Here is an 18587-nt window from a genome sequence, read left to right as displayed (position 1 = left end):
CCTCGCTGGCCAGGTCCCTCTTGGCTTTGGCTGCCAGGAACGCCAAGGAGTCAAGACGTAGCTCAAACCCTTTTGCCTTCTGGTTTTCCCAGCTGCTCTTGTATAGTTTCTAAGGGGATTTAGGAGAAGAGAGATCATCCTCGTGGGAGAGGGCTCACCTAGACTCTGGAAAGACCTCTCTAGGCGGCAAACACGGATTACATCTTTCCCAGAAACACTATAACCTGAATACAACCAGGCCTTCTTGTTCCTGCCTTAGGCCTCTTGATGCAGATGGCTTCAATCAAAAGAAGCTGAAATTGAACACCCGAAGCCTTGAAAAACATGAGGAGTCTTCATAGAAGGCTCAAAGACATGCCAAAGTGGAAAAACATTGCAAAACACATAGCAACGTTTCTGACAGCGGTCTCTGTCTCTGTCCACACACCCGCCCAGCCCAGCAGCTGCCCCAACAGCCCTCTTTTCTCTTTCTGCCCCCCTAACCTCTGGTTACCCCTGGCTCTTTTCCTTACTTCTCCTATTTCCTGTCCTGCCCCCAGATTACAAGTTCTTTCTTCTGGAAGGCTCCCCTCCCTTTCTGCATATGAATCAGTTTAGCTTCCATTGCTCCTTCTCCTTCTCCCTATACCCATTAATCAGATCATGACCCAAAGACCGGGGAGCTGAGTGGAAGAGCTAAGGCCCCTCCTTAGAAGATGGAGATGGGAATGTTGAGACTGTGCGTACTTTTGTGTCTAAGAGTAAAGCTACCTTGTGCACAGTCCTCCGAGTGCTTTCTGTATATTAGCTCTGAAGCCTCACGACAACCCAGTAAGGAAGGGGCTAGTATTACCTTCATTTTACCAACTAGACAACTGAAAGCAAAGAATTTGCCCAAAGTGGCACACCCGGAGTAGCGGAGCAGAGGATGTAACCCAGGCAGTTTGGAGCTAACATCTGAGCTCTTACTTGCTCCCCCATGACACAACTCTTACGCTCTTTCATCTCTGACTCTGGAATAACCACTGTCCCCTACTTCATCTCAGAGTCAGTGGCTCAAGTCCCCACCAGCTCACTCCTATGAAAGGTTGTCTTCCCTGTGAATGCTGGTCTAGAACAAGTTCTGTAAGACAAGTTCTGTTACAATGACCACATGTATGTAACCTCAGCTGACACCAACATGGCTGGCGGGGTTTGCTGACCAGGCGTCCGCACGGGGAAGCAGAGCCAGCGGCTGCCCACCCACTCCCGCTGTACCTCACTGAGGTTGGCAGCATTGGCTCGGGCCCGCAGGAACAGAGGCTCGTCTTTGCTGATGCTGTACTGATGGAGGGACTGCTCGTTTCCTGCCTTGTAGGCCACCTGTTGGGAGAAAGAACTGGGTCAAGAGCAGGTGGCAGGGATGGGCGAGTGGCACGGCATCACTCATAAGTCTTCACGTCTGCTTGTCTCTTCTGCGACCTGCCCGGGAAGTCCATTACACAACAGACCGGACCAGACACTGGCCAGCAGGATACAGTAAATGAGGCTTAAGGCAGGAGAGGTGATGGGTGAGGGGCAAGGAGCAGTAAGGAGCTGAGAGAAGAACGTGGCCGGGACCAACCTGAAAACCCCTCCAAGGTTTTTGTTCTCATACCTTTCCCTTGAGAAGGCATCGTCCTCCCCAAGCTCTTCTCACCTATGCTGTCCACGGCCTCAAAAAAAGAACCCACGAGGGGACTCAGAGGAATACAGGCTCCCCAAGTAGGAGAAATAAAATGCATACTGTACCTCCTGCAAGGCCATAATCAACCTTAATGCATCTGTAGGTTCTGACATCTGGAAACTGAGCAGTGACCAAAAAGACAACATGCACGAACATCTCCACGGAAAACTTATCGCCCTTGCTCTTTCTCTCTCCCTTTCCTCCTTCACCCCAACTGGAGTTTCCCAGTTGACTCTGGGTTATGGTGACAGCATCCTTTCTGGCAGGTGTAACTGGACCTTTAGGATAGAAAGCTGGGAAGATCCTGGCCAGATTGTAGCAACTATGGCACCTGCTGGGTGTAGGTACGCAGCAAGTGCTAACCACATGCGTAAACCCTAATGGGGTTTCATTGCTCTGCCTCCCCCATTTGAGCTCAAGTAGGCATGAAATACACACAGCCCACAAGCAAATGTTCTCCTCCTCCAAGACAATCCTCTACTGGCTGCAGAATAATGGAGTCTCTCATGAGAAATAGAAGAAGGAGAAAGAAAGAAGAAGAAAGAAGGAACTGGGCAATGTTGAAAGCTGAAAAAAATAACATCGGTCGCCATCTACCCCCAACGACCAGGAGAGAAGCGTAGTGGGCGAGGCAGGGAGGCCTGGATTCCAGTTCCCAGAGCCAGCCTGGAAGCCTGCAGAAAGCTGGGTCCAGCCTATTTAAAGGCACGGTTCTTTGGTTCCTGGATTGTGCCTGGGCAGCACCTGCTGTTGTCCCCAGAGGTTCCTGGGCCCATGACACAGCAGCTTGGTAGAGAAAGGGCAGCCCAGGACTCACCCCGCTCTGCAGCTCCTGGCTCTTCTTGGCATGCTCCATCTGGGAGCTGTCGGCCACACTGGTGAACTTCAGCTCATCCACCCTCTGCCTGTAGTGTTTCTGTTTCCGAAGAAAAGGGACCCGATAGTATTAGGATTAGACTGTCCCTACTGCCACACACATGTGCACGTATACACACGCATGCTTTCCGTGACACAAGCATTTCCTGGGGGAAAATGTTCCAGCTTTGACAGGACCATGCAGACATGAGACTGCCTGTTCTGGTGGCATTGCTTTAGTTGCTACTACTGAATGGGGGCTTGAATTTTTTCCCCTTAGCAAATCCTGTATTTCACCCTGGGATGTATCCCCTTTATAAGTCTAGATCTGACACAGGATAGTGAGGTGTAGGGAATGTGGACTTTACTAAGGTCCGAATCTCGCCTCCACCTTTTTCTAGCTCGTGACCTTGGGCACGTACGTCGCTTAACCACCTGAGCTACCTGTGCTTTGTCTGTTCAAGGGGGAAACCAATGGAAGCCACCTCACGCCGGGCTGGAGCGGAGGCTTCAACACCATGCTGTCCGTGAGTTATGGGCAGGGTAAGTGCTCCTACGTTAGCCGTCGCCATTATTCAGGGTGCTGTCATGATTACCGAGAAAGTAGCTGCTCTAAGGAAGGAAAATGCCAGGAGCCACAGACAGAAGGCTTGTGGTCAGGTGGATGCACCCTCACAGTTTCTTAGTGTTGCAGATCACTGAAGTCTTGTCCTCATAATGTCCCCGTCACACAGCCACAGAGAAATGGGCAAAATTTCAAATGTGCTAATTCTGTCTCCCACCACGGGGACTTCTTGTCCTCCTCAGAGGTTAGTTCCTCTGGCTTTTCCATTGGATTCGCCAAAGTTGACGGGGAAGGTGGCTGCTGAGGATGGCCCGTTGAAGCAGAAGCTTCACAGGGCGGGGAGATCAGGGAGGAGAAAACCTCCGGTGTTGTCGGCAAAAGGTTTTAGATATCAACTGAACCCCAAATAGGGAGTGGAATATTGCAAACTCCAGATTTCCTCCCTTTAGGAAAAAAAAAAAAAATTCTAGAGCAACTGTTTCAAAACAACTTGCAATTTCCTTTCTAGTTCCAGTGTATGGAACAGGAAAACCTCGCCACATAATTGAAGGAAGTCGCATTACCCTTCCATGGCTGGGAACTCAAGGTGGTCCCAGGCTCTGCGCTGGTCAAAATACTTATCGAACAGCCAAGAACCCACCCTGTACCGGGCACACCAGGGATATTAAAAAGGCAAAGGAGATGATATCTTCCTGGCCCTTGAGGAGCTTAACAATTGGTAGGCCTAGGAAGTGAGACAGAAACTGGTATTCCTCAGGCTGAATTCATTCCCCAGGCTGGTTGGGGCCTCTCACCACACCTGTGTCCAAGACTAACAGGCTCTGGTTGCTCCACCTGGATTTTAGCTGCTCTCGGAGAAGCCGAGTAATAGGAACTCTAAAGGGTTATTCTCTTCTGTCTACCTCCCTTATTTATACATTCTCACCGGGGCACATCCGTATCAGGGGATGAGTGCCATAGGAAAACAAGAATAAATTACAAAGCAGGGCTTTGGGGGTGCAATATTGCTTAGGGGTCAAGAACTGGGGCATTGGATCAAATTGTGGATACAGATGCCAACTCTGTTACTTCCTGTAAGTGTGACTTTAAGTCTTACTTTCCTCATATGTAAAATGGGATATTAATAGGATGTCACTCACATAGGACAGTTGTGAGCAATAAATAAGCAACATGTTTGTAATACACTCAGCGTGGCCCATAAATGACAGTGATGAGTACATAATTACTATCAGTCCACAACTGGCAGCTATGACTGTCACTATTATTAACATTTGCAAGAGAGATGCCGACTCAGCCTCCCTGGCCCTGAAACAAGAATCGCCTTTGAAGATCCCCAAACAGAGCTCCTGAAATGGTCACATTTCCAAACAAAATGCCCTTTAAAAGTCTTCTTCTGCCTGCTGCCAAAGGCAGCTTTAACACGGCGCAAAGAGAAGCCTAGGCTTAGAGCCACAGGGACTTTGAAGGGTAGCCTGTCCAGCGTTCTCATTTTTATATGAGAGAAAGTGAATCAGAGGGGCCGAGTAACTTGCTCAAAGTCTACAGTGTGTTTAAGGCATGAGCATAAAGAGAATGCTGACCTCTGAAGGTCAGACTCTGATTCAGAAGGAATAACAAATGCCTACACAACAGACACATGCTTCCCACGTGGTAACTGATTTTGTATTACAACCCTTCTAAACTACTCTCTGGATGCAACTGCTACTTAAAGTAAATTGGTAGGCTTCGGACAAATACCTGCCCAGGAAGCTTAAGGGTGTGGAAGGTTAGCTCAAGGTGTGCTACAGGTGCAAAACAAAGAAGTCCTGAGTAACACCCAAAATAAGCCTAGGGGTTGGGGAGGGGGGAATCAGAAAAGGTCACTACTAGAAGTCAGGGGCCTGGGCTCAGGTTACCTCGCTGACCAGCTGACCAGCCTTCTTGGCCTGTTCCAAATTGAGACTGCCCTCCGTCAGCCACCCCACGCCTTTCATCCACGCCAGGTCGGCCTTGTACTGCAGCTGCAAGAGAAAAACCCAGCTCTAATCAGACACATGGATGCAGACTGGGCATCCGTGTGTCTGATTAGAGAGTGAGGAAAATCCTTGCTCCTGCATTTGTCTTCCTGGAAGAAGTTCTTCCTACTCTTTCACAGTCAGGCAGAACTCTATTTGGGGGCTGGGGGGAGCCACTCCGTAACCAGAAGAGAATGTTCTATTTTATAAACTAAATAAAAAGAGGGCTTTTCAGACTTTCTGATCAGGGGCCTTATCTGACAACCTGCTAAATTTCAAAAATTGACTTACTATTTTCAACACTTGATTCAACCTTTGCTCATACACATTCCCAACATATCTTGACTTTCACCATGGCTCTGAGCCCCAATCCTCCAACCTCTAGTCTCCGCTGTCTCAACCACATCTGTATTTCCACCTCCCCACCCATCCTCCCTGGGCCCGGCACATCTCCAGCAGTTCTTCCTCCGTGTTATGTAATAGACTCGTGCACAGGTTCAAAGTCACTCTGAAAGTATCACTGTGCCCAATTGCAAGAGATGCATGGCGGGGAAGTGGCAGTGAGTAGGGCTCACCTCGCTCTGCAGCCCATAGGCTTTCCTGGCCCACTGAGTCTTCATATCTTCAGGCAGCACAGTGTATTCATGCAGTTTTTTCCTGTAATCCAGATCACTGGCCAGAGCTTGGGCCTTCTTGGCATGCTTGATGTTCACCATATCCATGGGGAGGTGAAAGTGGGTCTTACTCTCTTCAAAGCCTTTCTTGTATTCAACCTCAAAGGTACCGAAACAAGGCCATTACTTGAAGCAGGAGTGATATTAAAACACAGGAAAAGAAGCTCAGGCTTTTATAAGAAACTGGCACTCTGATCAATGGCCCTCATCTGTCAGAAAGGTGGGACCCAACTCCTGGCTCTGTAAGGTGGGGTGCTGGGGAGCTGAGGTTCTATACCACTTTGTCTCTGGGTGGAATGCCTCCTACCAATCCTAAATAAATGCCTCCCCAGGAGGCAAACACTCTACTCATGGTTTCCATAGAAGCTTTTAGAGGTATAATAACAAAGCTTGGGCTCCAGAGCCACGGTAGCCTGTGTTAAAAGCCAATCTGCCTTTTGCCAGCTGGATGACCTCTGGGAAGTTCCATTACCTCTCTAAAGGCTCATTTTCCTCAGGGGACTATTGTGATAAGCAAACAAAATAGTAGATGACACCTGCTTGGTGCAGGAACTGGCATATAGAAAGTGCTTGATGAATACTAGCAATAAGGTTGGCAATGACAATGGTAATAATGATGATGATGCTGATGATGATGGTGATGATGGTGATGATAGTGGTGATAATGATGGTGGTGGGGAAGATAATGTGCTACAATAAAAGGAGCATGATGCCAGTAAGTTAGAGTCGTAGGGTCTAATTCTCTTCCCCTCCCCCTCTCCCACTGACTACTATATGACTTTGGGCAGGACACAATCTTTTTGGCCCTAGATACTCCCACTGCAAATATGAAATACCATTTTGTTCTCTGTCTAAACCGAAGCCAAATTTTCAATGTCTCTCTATGCTTCGTGACTACGCAGTTCACAGGGCTTGTTCTGTAGGCATCTCCAAAATGGCAACTCAGATGCCAACTCTCTTATTTCATTCAGGGCACAGCTCCTTGATGGCTCATCAGGTAATTATCACTGACCACACCGTCGGAGCATTAAAAGCTGGTCTCACAGCTCCAAGCAGACATTTGTAAAGCAGAAATCTGACACTCATGTGTCCTTTGTAACTGTTCAGCATTGGCAGGGAAGACTTGATTAGAAACCAAGTCTGTCCCTTCTAGCAGAAAGCTCCTTCCCCAGGACTTTGGTAAGTGATATTTACCAAGATTAATCTCCAGCCACTACAGTTGTTTACAAGGATCATCTTTTTGATTGGTTGGAGCCTGGATGCTAAATATTTCGAATATCATGTGTGTTTGTGACCACAGGATTCATCCAGGACATCGCCACAATAAACAGGGTGCTTACTGTCTAACTCTCCCAGTATAATTAAGCTCCATTAGGGAGGAAACTGTTATGTGGTGGTCATTCTTAGAACCCCAGAGTCTCACACAGGATCTCGCCCATGGTAGTTGCTTGGTAAACATTTGTAGAATGAATCAATGCGGTCGAACATCTTTATACTTCTATTGGGAGATACTGGTCACCACTATGGGGCACACGACTCATCTATTTTAAAAGAATAGTATGCCTCGGCACAATAAAGATATGAGACAACCTTCTCACTTGAGCCAGGAAAGAAATCATAGTTGGAAGTCAATAAAAATATAACAGTTCCAGGCGAAGGAAGCCCAGGGAAAAAACTTTAAAGTAACACAACTCCAATTTACTTGGCGAGGGGTGGGCGGTAGAAAAGAATTTACCTCGCTGCTCATCTTGGCAACCTGCAGGGAGTGCAGAAGCCTAGAGTCTGTAGTTCCCATGACTTTGCCTTTGGACTTTTCATATTCTTCTTTGTATTTAATCTTGAGAGAAAGCAAAAGAGTCAACTGTGAGTGAGAGAGAAACTTTGCCATCTCAGGGGCTCCAGTTTTAACAAGTCAAGGGGAACAATTCTGGAAAAAAAACAACTCCCAGTCTTTTGCACCCAGATTAAAGTATTACGATGTTTACAGTGTTAACAGTTATTATTTTTTTCTGCAGGGCCACTGACATTTTATGGAAACCATTTCTTATGCATTTCTGAGTTAATAAGAGAAAACATACATTGCTAGCAAGCTCTCCGGAGGCTTTGGCGGCCAGCAGAGGCATGGCATCCAGCTTCATTTCAAATCCTTTCCCCTTAGACTTTTCCCAGCCTTCTTTGTACTTAACCTGACAATCAAAAGCACAGGTGAGTAGGAATCACTATCCATATTCCTGCCAAAAGTTGAAGAAAAATTTTTTTAAAAAAAGAACAAAAAGCCAAGTTAGTTTGTTTCTTCATCTGCCTATAGACTAGAACCTTAGTGTTATTATCAATTATTAAGATTGACTGTTGGGTCCATAGCTGTTGGGCCATGCAGGGCAGTGGTAATGAGACAGGACAAAGAGAAGGCCTATGTGTTCTTCCGAGCGCCATTGCTTCCTGATCATGTGACCTTGGGCAAGTTACTTTATCTCTTCATGCCTTAGTTTACGATTTGCAATAAGAATATCATTAGCTGCCTCAAGGATGGTATGAGAATAAATTGGATATAGTGTATGGAAACAGATCTTAAGCTGATAAAGTACAATACAGATATAAGGCATTGATATTGATATTGCCATGGTAACAGCACCTACTCCTCACTGGCCTTTTCCTAAGTGTCTCCTACTCATCAACTTGGTATTAGGCCTATGAGGCTCAGAAACATTGAGACCTTGCATAGGGTCATGGGCTGAAAATGGCGGTGCCAATATCTGACCCAGGTCTATCTGATACCAAAGCCCATGCCACTATGTCCCTACGATCAATACTTCCTGGGGATTATGGCAAATGAATAACTCCATATGTAAACTTCCCACCTCGATGCCCAACATGAAACAAGCATTCAACGAGCATTTTTTTTTTTCCTTTTTTTCCCTCTCCTGCCCTCAAAATCCCATCTAGAATAAGAAACCTAACCACAACCCATTTGTGACTCCTGTAAGAGTCTGGTGATTAAGACTAATCTTCATAAAACTTAAATTTTCTCCACACAGCAAAGCTCCAACTAGAAGTCACCAGGATGAAAATGATGATGATGATGATGATGATGATGATGATGATGATGATGCATGTGTGTGTGTTCATGCACATACTGTATATATGCTCACACAATGAGAATGAAATTGCCATGATCATCAACTTATTGCCAGTGAACTCCCATGTGCCACAAGATAGCAAAATTCCAAATTGTAACAGGGTAGGTGCCTCGGCTAAAGCTCTCTCATGAGCAGAACAGTCCTGCCTCATTGGGCTGGTATCTTCATCTTTGCCTCTGTGCAGAACCCCCACCACGCTCTCCCCATGCTGCCCGCTTACCTCGCTGAAGAGTTCGGTGTTGGTTTTGGCCTTTAACATCTGAGGTACATCCTGGGGCAATGTGTAATTCAGCTTATTTTTCTCATAGTCAGCGCGGTAATTCACCTGTTGGGTTTAAAACAAGCCCGCAGGGTAAATGCAAGGTTTTTACGGGCAGAAGGAGAATTTTGGAGAGAACACTCGCTTTTTTACTTTTCCCTTAGACCTATAATGGAGGAGGAGTTTCTGGAAAAGGCATTTTACAAGGAAGCCTGTAATTTTACAAATGTTTTAAATTAGCAAATCAAAGATGCCAAATGAAAAGTAAAACAACTCAAAGGTACTTGAAGTTGTGAATTCACATAGGATGTCCCTGTGGCCACCTCAGCACGCTCTTTTGAAGCACACGAGGGGATGAAAGTTGGTTTTTTACTTGCTGCAATGCTGAACATCTTGATATGTGAAGGGTGGACACTCAAAGAGTAATTTTCGAATGCCTGCCCACATTGGAAAAAAGCCATCTTAAATCACGAGAAAAGATTCACCAGACATGACGTGATTCCCAATGGAATACAACATCATCAGAGAAGCAGTCTCCCCCCAGAATTAAACCTGAACCTGATCAAGCCTATAGACCCAACTACTATTTTACAGGACATTGGAGGCAGAAGGAACATGTGACGTCCATGCTGGGATGCAGTCAGGAAAGCTCAGATTGTGGGAAATGTTACAGGATAAACAATCCAGTTGCTTCAACAAACAACTTGAAAGAAAAGAGATAAAGAAGGGAACTTAAAGATAAAGAGTCTCAAAGACATCAACCAATCACAAAGTGTGAACCTTATTTGGATTCTGATTCAAACAAACTGTAAAAAAAATAGTTATAACCTTATGAGACAATTGGAATGTTGAATGCTAATCGAACTTTGGTGATATATTAAAATTATATAAATATGTTTAACCTTTTTTATCTTTTTAGAGATTCATAATTTAAACAGGTTAAATTATATAATACCTGGGACTTTCTTCAAAATAATATGGGAGGGGAATGGAGTGGATGGGCATATAAATGAGGTGAGACTGGCCATGAATTGATAATCGGTGAGGTTGAGTGATGGATTCGTGAGGATTCGTTACACCATTCTTTCTACTTTGGAATGTATCTGACATTTTCTAGAATAAAAAGTTTAAATCTAGAAGGGTCATTTCATGTTGTAATAAGACATATGTCACCATTAATGAAAGTCAAATCCTTGGAGAGCCAGGGAGCCAGATATTCAGAGGCCACTAATCAATGGCAAGTCCCCCATGTTCAGCTGGACAGGTCAGGTCACTCACATGACTCAGTTGCTGGGCATTGATTTTGGCTTGAACAATCTGAGGGGTGTTGGTCACAGAGCTGTACTTCAACTTGTCGATACTTTGCCTGTAATTGACCTGGGTAAAAAGAGACACAAAAAGATGTCACTTGCACTTGTCTCTAAGATTTGCTTAGCTCTCTCCCCCTAATCCCAAGAGAGCTGCAATTCTCAAATTACTAGAAAAGTAATCAAAGATTCCAATTGGAGACCAACAGACACTACAAGACCACAGATAGAAAACAGTGCACTGAAGAGAGAGTGACTTGGAAGAGCAGCTCATGAAAGAGGTCAGCTTGATGGCTTGTCCACCTTATTAATCAGAGAAACAAATATTAAAATCACAACGAGACACCCCTCCATGTTCACCTCAAGAGTGAAAACTTAAACAGAGGACAATACCAAGTGTCGACAAGGATGCAGAGCTGTGGGGACTCTGAGAACACTGCAGACAGACATGTGGACCAGCACAGCCACTTTGGGAGGCTGTGGCATTTTGGCACACACACATACTCTAAGTCCCAACAATTCTGTTCCTAGGCACATTCCCACTGAAAATGCACACACAAGGTCACTTTATAATAAGCCAAGCTGTGTATCAATACTTAGTGTACTTTTCTATGTATGTCTTATACTTCAAAAGACAAGTGTTTTGTTTTGTTTTGTTTTTAAAGGAAAAAGAAAAATGAAGGAGAGACAAAAAGTCCAATTAAAGCTATACACAAGTCTAAGTGGGAGGTGGTGGAGCATCAGAGGCTCTGGGTGAGGACACCCTTGCCATGTCTTCACCCTGAACACCCAGCCCCAGCAGGGCCCTCACTTCCACCTTGCCAGAGTCTCCCAGGAAACTGCCCTAAGCTTGGTATTATCATAAAAGATGTGGGCTCAGAAGAGAAGGAAGGGGAATCTGCAGAGCGGTCTATTGCATTGACTCTCCAATGTCCCACTACTTTAAGATATGGAGGGCTAGTGAATTTTCTCTTTTGAAAGAACAATTTTTCCTTCAGAGAGTTAAGAATCATTAGTCATTTGCGCATGAGGATACAGTCATCCAATGATCTTATTTTCCTCCGTACGTACCTCAGATCCACTGCAGAGAGATTGGGAATCTGAGCAGAGAGGTAAAGGGACATGTTTGAGGCTCAAAGGTAGGTAATAAGGGGTGAGGGCTGAGGGGAGCTAACTGGGAGCTCAGAAACCTGTACAGGTGGAAGGGGAGCCAGTATACAAACAGGTCAAAGAAAATAGGGGGTGGTCGTGAATGGTAAACGGCCTGTTCCACGATTTAACCAAGGTTGGCCCTATATCCAAGTAAAGGAGGAAAATATTAACTCATTCCTAATCCTGAACTTCCTCTTTTATGCCTGCCTGATCCCCTTTCATTCATCCATTTATTCATTCATTCATATCTTCAGCAAACAGTCACAGTGTCTACTCTGCAGAGTAAACAAACTCAGACACGGCCCTGCCTGTGGAGATATCTCAGCTGAATGCTTGCTCCATGGACCCCAAACGGACCCAGACCCTCTGGACACGTGAGCTTCTCTACCTACAGGCTCCAGGTTAGGCCCTGGCTTTGTTCACAGCAATCAGATGACCACTGAAAACCCCACTCATAGTCTTCATGCCTCTGTTTTATTGCCCGAAGTCCACTACCACACATAGTATCACAGCATCTATAGACCTAGGTTCTGCCTAAGATCCCCACACCCTTTGGCTGCATCCCTGCGATCTGATGCCACCTCTATCCTGACCTCTGGTCATGCTCCTCTGGCATTGGCTCTGCCCTTCACAGGGGTTCACACTTGTGCCCAACACTGCACTTTCCTACCACTTCTTGTCTGCCTAAACTAGAGTCTGATGTCTCTGCCATTCTATCTGCCTGCTGTTACTGCCCACTGCCACCTCCCTGGTGGTAACACAAAGGTCACGAAGTCTGTGAGAGCCAAACGGACCACTAGCGGGGTACAAGTGAAACACTAGTGCAGGCTCAGTGTCTGGCTTCACTGTTGGGGAAGTAGTAAGGAGTGGTGGAGACTGTGGCAAAGGGCAGCAACTGCTCCTCAGCTCTAGGAGACAGTAACTGTGTATCCACGTGGGGCACAGTGGCCAGATTTTCCCCTTATTCCAAAGAAACCCAAAATCCATGATTATACAAAATCTTGCAATTTTTAAATGCTGGAAAATAGCACAATGTTTTTAAAACCAGAGACCCAAATGAAATAGACCTATGGGCCAGCTTGAAATCATCTCTTCCTCATAGGCACTCCATTCTTGCCTGTCTCAACATTGGCTGATATTAATCATGGATAAAAAATAGCAGTTACTGTGAGCCCGGTATGATCTCAAGTGCTTTACACATATTGATGTATTTAATCTTCCCAACTACCCTGCAGAGAGACACCGTTATTGCCTTTACCTTACCATGTTGACAACTGGGGCACAGAGACCTGAAGCGACTTGCTCGAGGTCACCCAGAGACTGTCAGAGCTAGGGTTCAAATCCCAGCACCCCGCATCCCAAAGTGGCTCTCATTCTATATTTTATAAGCCTAGTTTGCCAAAGCTGGTGTGCTTGAAACTATCACTTGCTATTTTATAGAGGGAAAAGGAGATTTCCACAGCCTTAAACAAGGAAAGGTACTCCAAGTGCAAACAAATGACTTGTGAATTAACTTCTAGAACAGGATCAAGGAAAAACAGTGTCTCTGACACTGGGCCACGGGGTATTTTCTTGAGTTTAGTGATAAAGGACAGTATCATTTTGGGTTTTTTAGTTAATGATTCAAGGAGAAAGGTTTTGTGTACACTCTGAGTTTTGGACAATGGGGTATGAAGGGAAAACTAGGAAATATAAAGTCATTTCAATGTCAACTATTAATGAGATTAGAGAACAGTGGCTTTCTAATGCATTAATTTAGAGGGGAAAATTATCATCTTATAATAAAGAGACCATTAGAATTCAGAATTACGCATGATAAAATGTCTCAAAAACTGGATTTTTTTTTAAATGGCATATTCCTCCCCGATAATTCTGCATTAAGTGTGTGGCAGAGCACAATTACTTTCCTCTGCAGGACATAATTAACCATCACCATGATTAATCGCACTTTTGCAACATCACAGATATGGCCATTGCTTCAATCTACTTTCTGAAGGGTCTCTTTGCTGAGGATAGAGTCTCATTTTAATGCTATTAGTGTTTATAAAATCGTTTGAAGAGAACGCTCCCTAATCAAGGACTTTTGTTTGTTTAAATTCATAGCTCTTTGACCACCTTTAAGATTCCCAGACAGAAAGAGAAACCACAAATGTCCTTGTAATGGATTCCCCAAACTTTCTGAACACCAAAGCCCCTGCGTTAGGGGTGGAAAACTCAAAATCACATGGGAGCCAGGAAAGCAGAAGAGAGAATCATGACAGAAAGCAGCTGCCACTCAGTCCCAGCCAATTGTTTCTGGAGGAGAACTAGGGCCACAGTTCCTGGAGTTTTCCCTTTTTTTTTTTGGTTCGAGAAAAAGTGAAAGTTTAATTTTTTATGTGAACTCTCACAATTTCTATAAATTGGTCCAACTTTTTTTTTTAAACACTGTGTGACCAAACAAAATACCTCTGCGGTCTGGATCTGGCTCATGGGCAGCCAGTGTAGAACCTAGCCTGATATTTCCAATCTAGTCTAGTTGAATTCATTTCTCAGACTTCCCAAGATGAGCTGGTGATATTTCAGGTGCATGGTTTGAGCCACAGTGTTAGAGAGGCAAATCTATTAGCAAGTCATGTTATAAAGGGAGTACACGGTTGTAGAAATCTACCTTGCTGTGTGCAATTAGCATGATTTCTAGAACTCTACTGCAAGAGCACATGCACAAATTTTAATGAAATGCTCTTGATCCTCAAGTTTCCCAGGTAATGTATGCAACAACAACAAAAAAAGACAATAGCTTTGGTAGTCAAGTTTAACCTTGTATTTCATTAAGTCAAAATGATTAAGTCAACCCAACAAAACCTCCCAAGAAGAAGAGAAGCAAAGTCTAGGCCTTTAATATTCCTCTATTCCCATCCCTTGCTATATTACATGTTTGAAAAGTCTCTTTCACCCTTTAAACTATCATTTGCCAATGACTGTCCTTCATTGTACTACAAACTATATTAGACAGTTAGATGCTGGAGATGCCCAACTATATCCAACACAGCACCTACTCTGAGCAAAGGAGAGATGGGAAGACCTACCTACCAATAGCAAAACCCAACTCAGCTACTGAAGTTGTGCTGATCTCAAAGGAATGTGCAGGAAAGTAGCGCTGAGAATTTATTAAATATATGTTGAATTATTTGTTGAATTACTGATTGATTTAAGCTAACCTTCACTGACAACCATGATGCCAATTCAGTTCTAAACCACCTTAAGTACTTATTAAGATAGGACATGACTTTTATCTTTTTCTTTGTATTATTTCTGTATTTTCTAAATTTTCTGGAATTAACATGCAGTAAAATTCTTATCATTAGAAAACAATAAATTTCATTAATTAAGTATATTTCATTTGGGAGAAGCCAAAATAGAAATGAATAAAATCACTGATGTAATAATTAAGGGTTACATGCTATTCCATACATATTTCCCAAGTGCTCCTGAGAAAAAATATTGAGTCATCATTACCACTCCTCTCAACTTGTAGTCATTTTATTTTATTTTCTTCGGTCCTTAAACATACTACACTCCAAAACTTAAAAAAAAAAAAAAGCTCATCATTGCTAAGGAACGATTACTTAACTACGCCCAACAGCGGACATAGTCCACTAGATTCTAAGAGGAGAAACTGAACCTTGGGTCATTTTCAAGATGAAACCAGAGTTGTCCTCACCTTGCAATGATAGTCTAAGAGTTTCCAAACATACATAAATGGACTTCCTAGTGGAAAATAGTGGCCCTTTCTCAGTCCCTTTCATCTGCTATGAACTGTTGTATCTTGTTTCTTTCCATCTTGCTGCCTAAGAATCACACCACAGGAGAGAAAGGACGAGGAAAAAGCTATTGGAAGAGAACTTACATCTTTCAGAGGAACCAGTTTCACCGTTGTTTGATAGGAAGGAGTAAGAGTAGCTGGGTAGTTGTAATCAACGATATCGTGTTTATAATCGGCTTTGTAGGCAATCTGAAACACATGTACACAAAACGAGAAAAAAGGAATTAGCCTCCACTTTCTTTTGACCTTGTTTGAATATTGCAGGAAATGCTTAAAAAATAACCAGAAACAAAATTAATTCAGTTTCCTCACCTCCAAGGAAATTTAAATTATGTTCACACTTTTGCTTTCAATTAATTTGAATTCTTCTTAATCCAAAATTAGTTAAGTTTCACCTGCAGCACATTTACTTTATCTTTCTTATTACGTAGTTTTTTTTAAAGAGACATTTGCACATGAGTATAAAATGGAAGAGCTTCTTAGCTAATGAAAAGTCAAAGTCTTCAGAATGTTTTAAAATTTTTTTCTAAAGTTTAAATTTGACATTCTCAAGAAAGGAAATTTGACTTTTATATGTTTTAATAATGAAATAAGGTTTTTAAAGGTGTCCTTTACCTCTAAGATTTACAACATGGCATTTGAAAATCTATAAATTGAATTGATAAAGCCAAAGATGAATTAATAGATTACAGGCTATTTGGAAAACAGGGACCTGATCTATTTTGTTATCCCACTACCTTAACCAGTGCCTTGACCCCAGGTCTTTAATGAACACTATGATCAAATAAGTGAATGAACCGATCAATCCATAAACTAACCAACAAATTCTAAATAAACCACAAATGTTGAGAGATTTCAGATAAGAATTATGCTCATCAATTTATCTTTATCTCTCAGAAATTGAAACTTTTTAGCACACTGGATCAACTGTAACAGATCTGATTGCTCTTCAAACTAGAAAAAGATGAGATAAATAAATTGAAGCTTTGGAAAAATTCCAAGGACTTTTACCTAGCCTTGGTTGTATTGGTTAACATTCAGAAACTCTTATGGATTAGTCTTTACACAATAGAAAACTGATTTTTAAAAAGGAAGATTGAAAAAGAATTGGCCGAATTTCTTACGCCCCACCTCTCTCTACTCCAATAGATCCCTAGGACCTCTTGGCCCTTCACAAAAGGACTCACATTGCTTGCCAGACTTCCAACTTTCACAGCGTGGAGAGTCCGTCTGTCCATGCCAACTCCTTCATAGTGCCCTCTCATGTGGTTCTGGTAGTCTTCTTTATATTTATTCTACATGGGAACACAAAACTTTCAACAAAAGCATCCTCTTCCCAACTTGTCGAAGACTAACTACTCATCTTAATGCACTAAATAGCACTGAATAAAAAATAAGACAGACTTAAAAAAAAAAAAACCCTTAAATTTCAAACAAGCGTAAGTGAGACAAGCACACAAGAACATAGGAAAAAATGAATCTGATCAGCGTAGACAGCAAAAAACAGACCTGATTTAAAAACAAAACAAAACAAGAAAATATTTTCGATTCTAAACACACCAGATTTTTTCAAGGTGAAAACCTACCACAAGAGCATGGAGCTCTCCAATGGATAAGCATTGATTGTGCTGGCATTGCGTGCAAAGCTCCATGCTAGGGGCTGTTACAAATCACTGCTGCTATTACCTGCATTTCTAAATTGATGAAGAATAAAACCTGAGTTTTGCCAAATTCTTCGAATTTTACATCACAGATTGGTCACTATTGCAACCATGTGAAATAATAATGTTATGTCCCAAATGCAGCAACCAAATAAAGGGAAAACCAAAATGAGATGACAAGAAGTCATAAATAGGAAAAACTGGGTAGCTTTCAATGAAGCTACATTAAAATCACCTACCCTGGGAGGCCACTGAGGTTCCAAGCACTGAGAGTACTTAAACAGAATACCATTACTATTTATCAGACATGATTCTACATATCTCAATTGGTCATCACAAGCACTCTATGAGGAGTAGGGAATTGTCATCATCTCCATTTTACAGATAGGAAAAGGAGCTCAGAGAGCTTTAACGACTTGCCCAAAGTTGACAGTCAGCCCACCTGGCTAACTGTGGAACCAGGTCTGTGAGCTCCAAAGCTGGTGCTCTTAACCTCCACAGTTATGCAAAATAAATTTCTCGCTGAGCCTTACAAAGTCCCACGTGATTTTAAATTCTACTATGATGTGCAGCCAAGCAGAAGTAAAACCACATATTCTAGTACAAGTCCTTGATGTTCTCAAGGATACACATTCCCAGACCTTCCCTGAGAATTTCCAAATTTGCAAATGCCACTTCCCTGAGAATTTCCAAATTTGCAAATGCTGCTTATCTGTAAAATGGGGAAATAACAGCTGACTCTCCGGGTGCCTGTGTGGGTTAAATGAGAGCGTGGACTAAGCAGCATTGGGAGGAGATGCTACATGCTCAGCCAGGCCCGCTCACCAGCATTTGCCTCTAGGAGCCGAATACTGCTGGATACTGCGATTCACAAAGGATGCAAGAGGACAGGTGCAAGAGGACAGGTGCCACCCTGAGGATGCAGGGTCAGGTGTGTGGTGGGGGACGTGACAGAACTGAACACTGCATAGACCAGTCCTAGCAGACAGTCTTAATCAAAACTCTTAGGTATTTGTGTCTAAAAGCCCATGTTTTGTCTATGGCCATGTTACCCTGAACAAACCTGATCCTGTCTGATCTTGGAAGCTAAGCAGGGTCAGACCTGGTTAGTACTTGGATGGGAGACCACCTAGGAAGACCAGGTGCTGTAGGCATAAAAAATTAAAAAATAAGGGATTGTAAGCTGACAAGATCCTTGCAATCTGTGAGGTCAACCAAGGACTGCTTTGCCTAAAAAAAATAAAAAATAAAAGGCCATGCTTCTCCAAGACACACAGATACATTCACAAAGACTATCTCTCAGGAGACCTAGACATTAATGTCAGAAAAGCCCAAACAAATGCTTAGGCATTAAAAACTCACATCACTGGTGAATTTTGAGATCTTGCTGACGTTCCTGAATTGAGGTGTTTCACAGTAGTTGATACTGTGACCTTTACTACTTTCCAGATCTTTCTTATACTCCACCTTAGAAACCAAAACACCACAGTAGAA

General features: G+C 43.2%; 1 protein-coding gene and 1 pseudogene across 1 annotated transcript in view; one reads left to right on the top strand and one right to left on the bottom strand.

Annotated features, from left to right (window-relative positions):
* Window positions 1–18587, bottom strand: part of NRAP (nebulin related anchoring protein) — a 72869-nt gene that overhangs the window by 30916 nt on the left and 23366 nt on the right. The window contains exons 12-23 of the mRNA XM_039870897.1: window positions 18456–18560; window positions 16620–16727; window positions 15517–15621; window positions 10447–10545; window positions 9130–9234; window positions 7851–7958; window positions 7508–7609; window positions 5674–5871; window positions 5000–5104; window positions 2502–2600; window positions 1237–1341; window positions 4–109 (exon numbers count right to left, since the gene is read on the bottom strand). Coding sequence (XP_039726831.1) covers window positions 4–109; window positions 1237–1341; window positions 2502–2600; window positions 5000–5104; window positions 5674–5871; window positions 7508–7609; window positions 7851–7958; window positions 9130–9234; window positions 10447–10545; window positions 15517–15621; window positions 16620–16727; window positions 18456–18560 — 1345 coding nt within the window. The remainder of the gene's footprint in view (window positions 1–3; window positions 110–1236; window positions 1342–2501; window positions 2601–4999; window positions 5105–5673; window positions 5872–7507; window positions 7610–7850; window positions 7959–9129; window positions 9235–10446; window positions 10546–15516; window positions 15622–16619; window positions 16728–18455; window positions 18561–18587) is intronic.
* On the top strand, window positions 18129–18247 carry LOC120609860 (uncharacterized; annotated as a pseudogene).

Source organism: Pteropus medius, unplaced genomic scaffold (assembly GCF_902729225.1).
Source record: "Pteropus medius unplaced genomic scaffold, Ma_sr-lr_union100, whole genome shotgun sequence".
NCBI classification, from domain to species: Eukaryota; Metazoa; Chordata; class Mammalia; order Chiroptera; family Pteropodidae; genus Pteropus; species Pteropus medius.
Note: the sequence above shows the minus strand (reverse complement) of the source record. Positions and strands in the feature narration are given on the sequence as shown.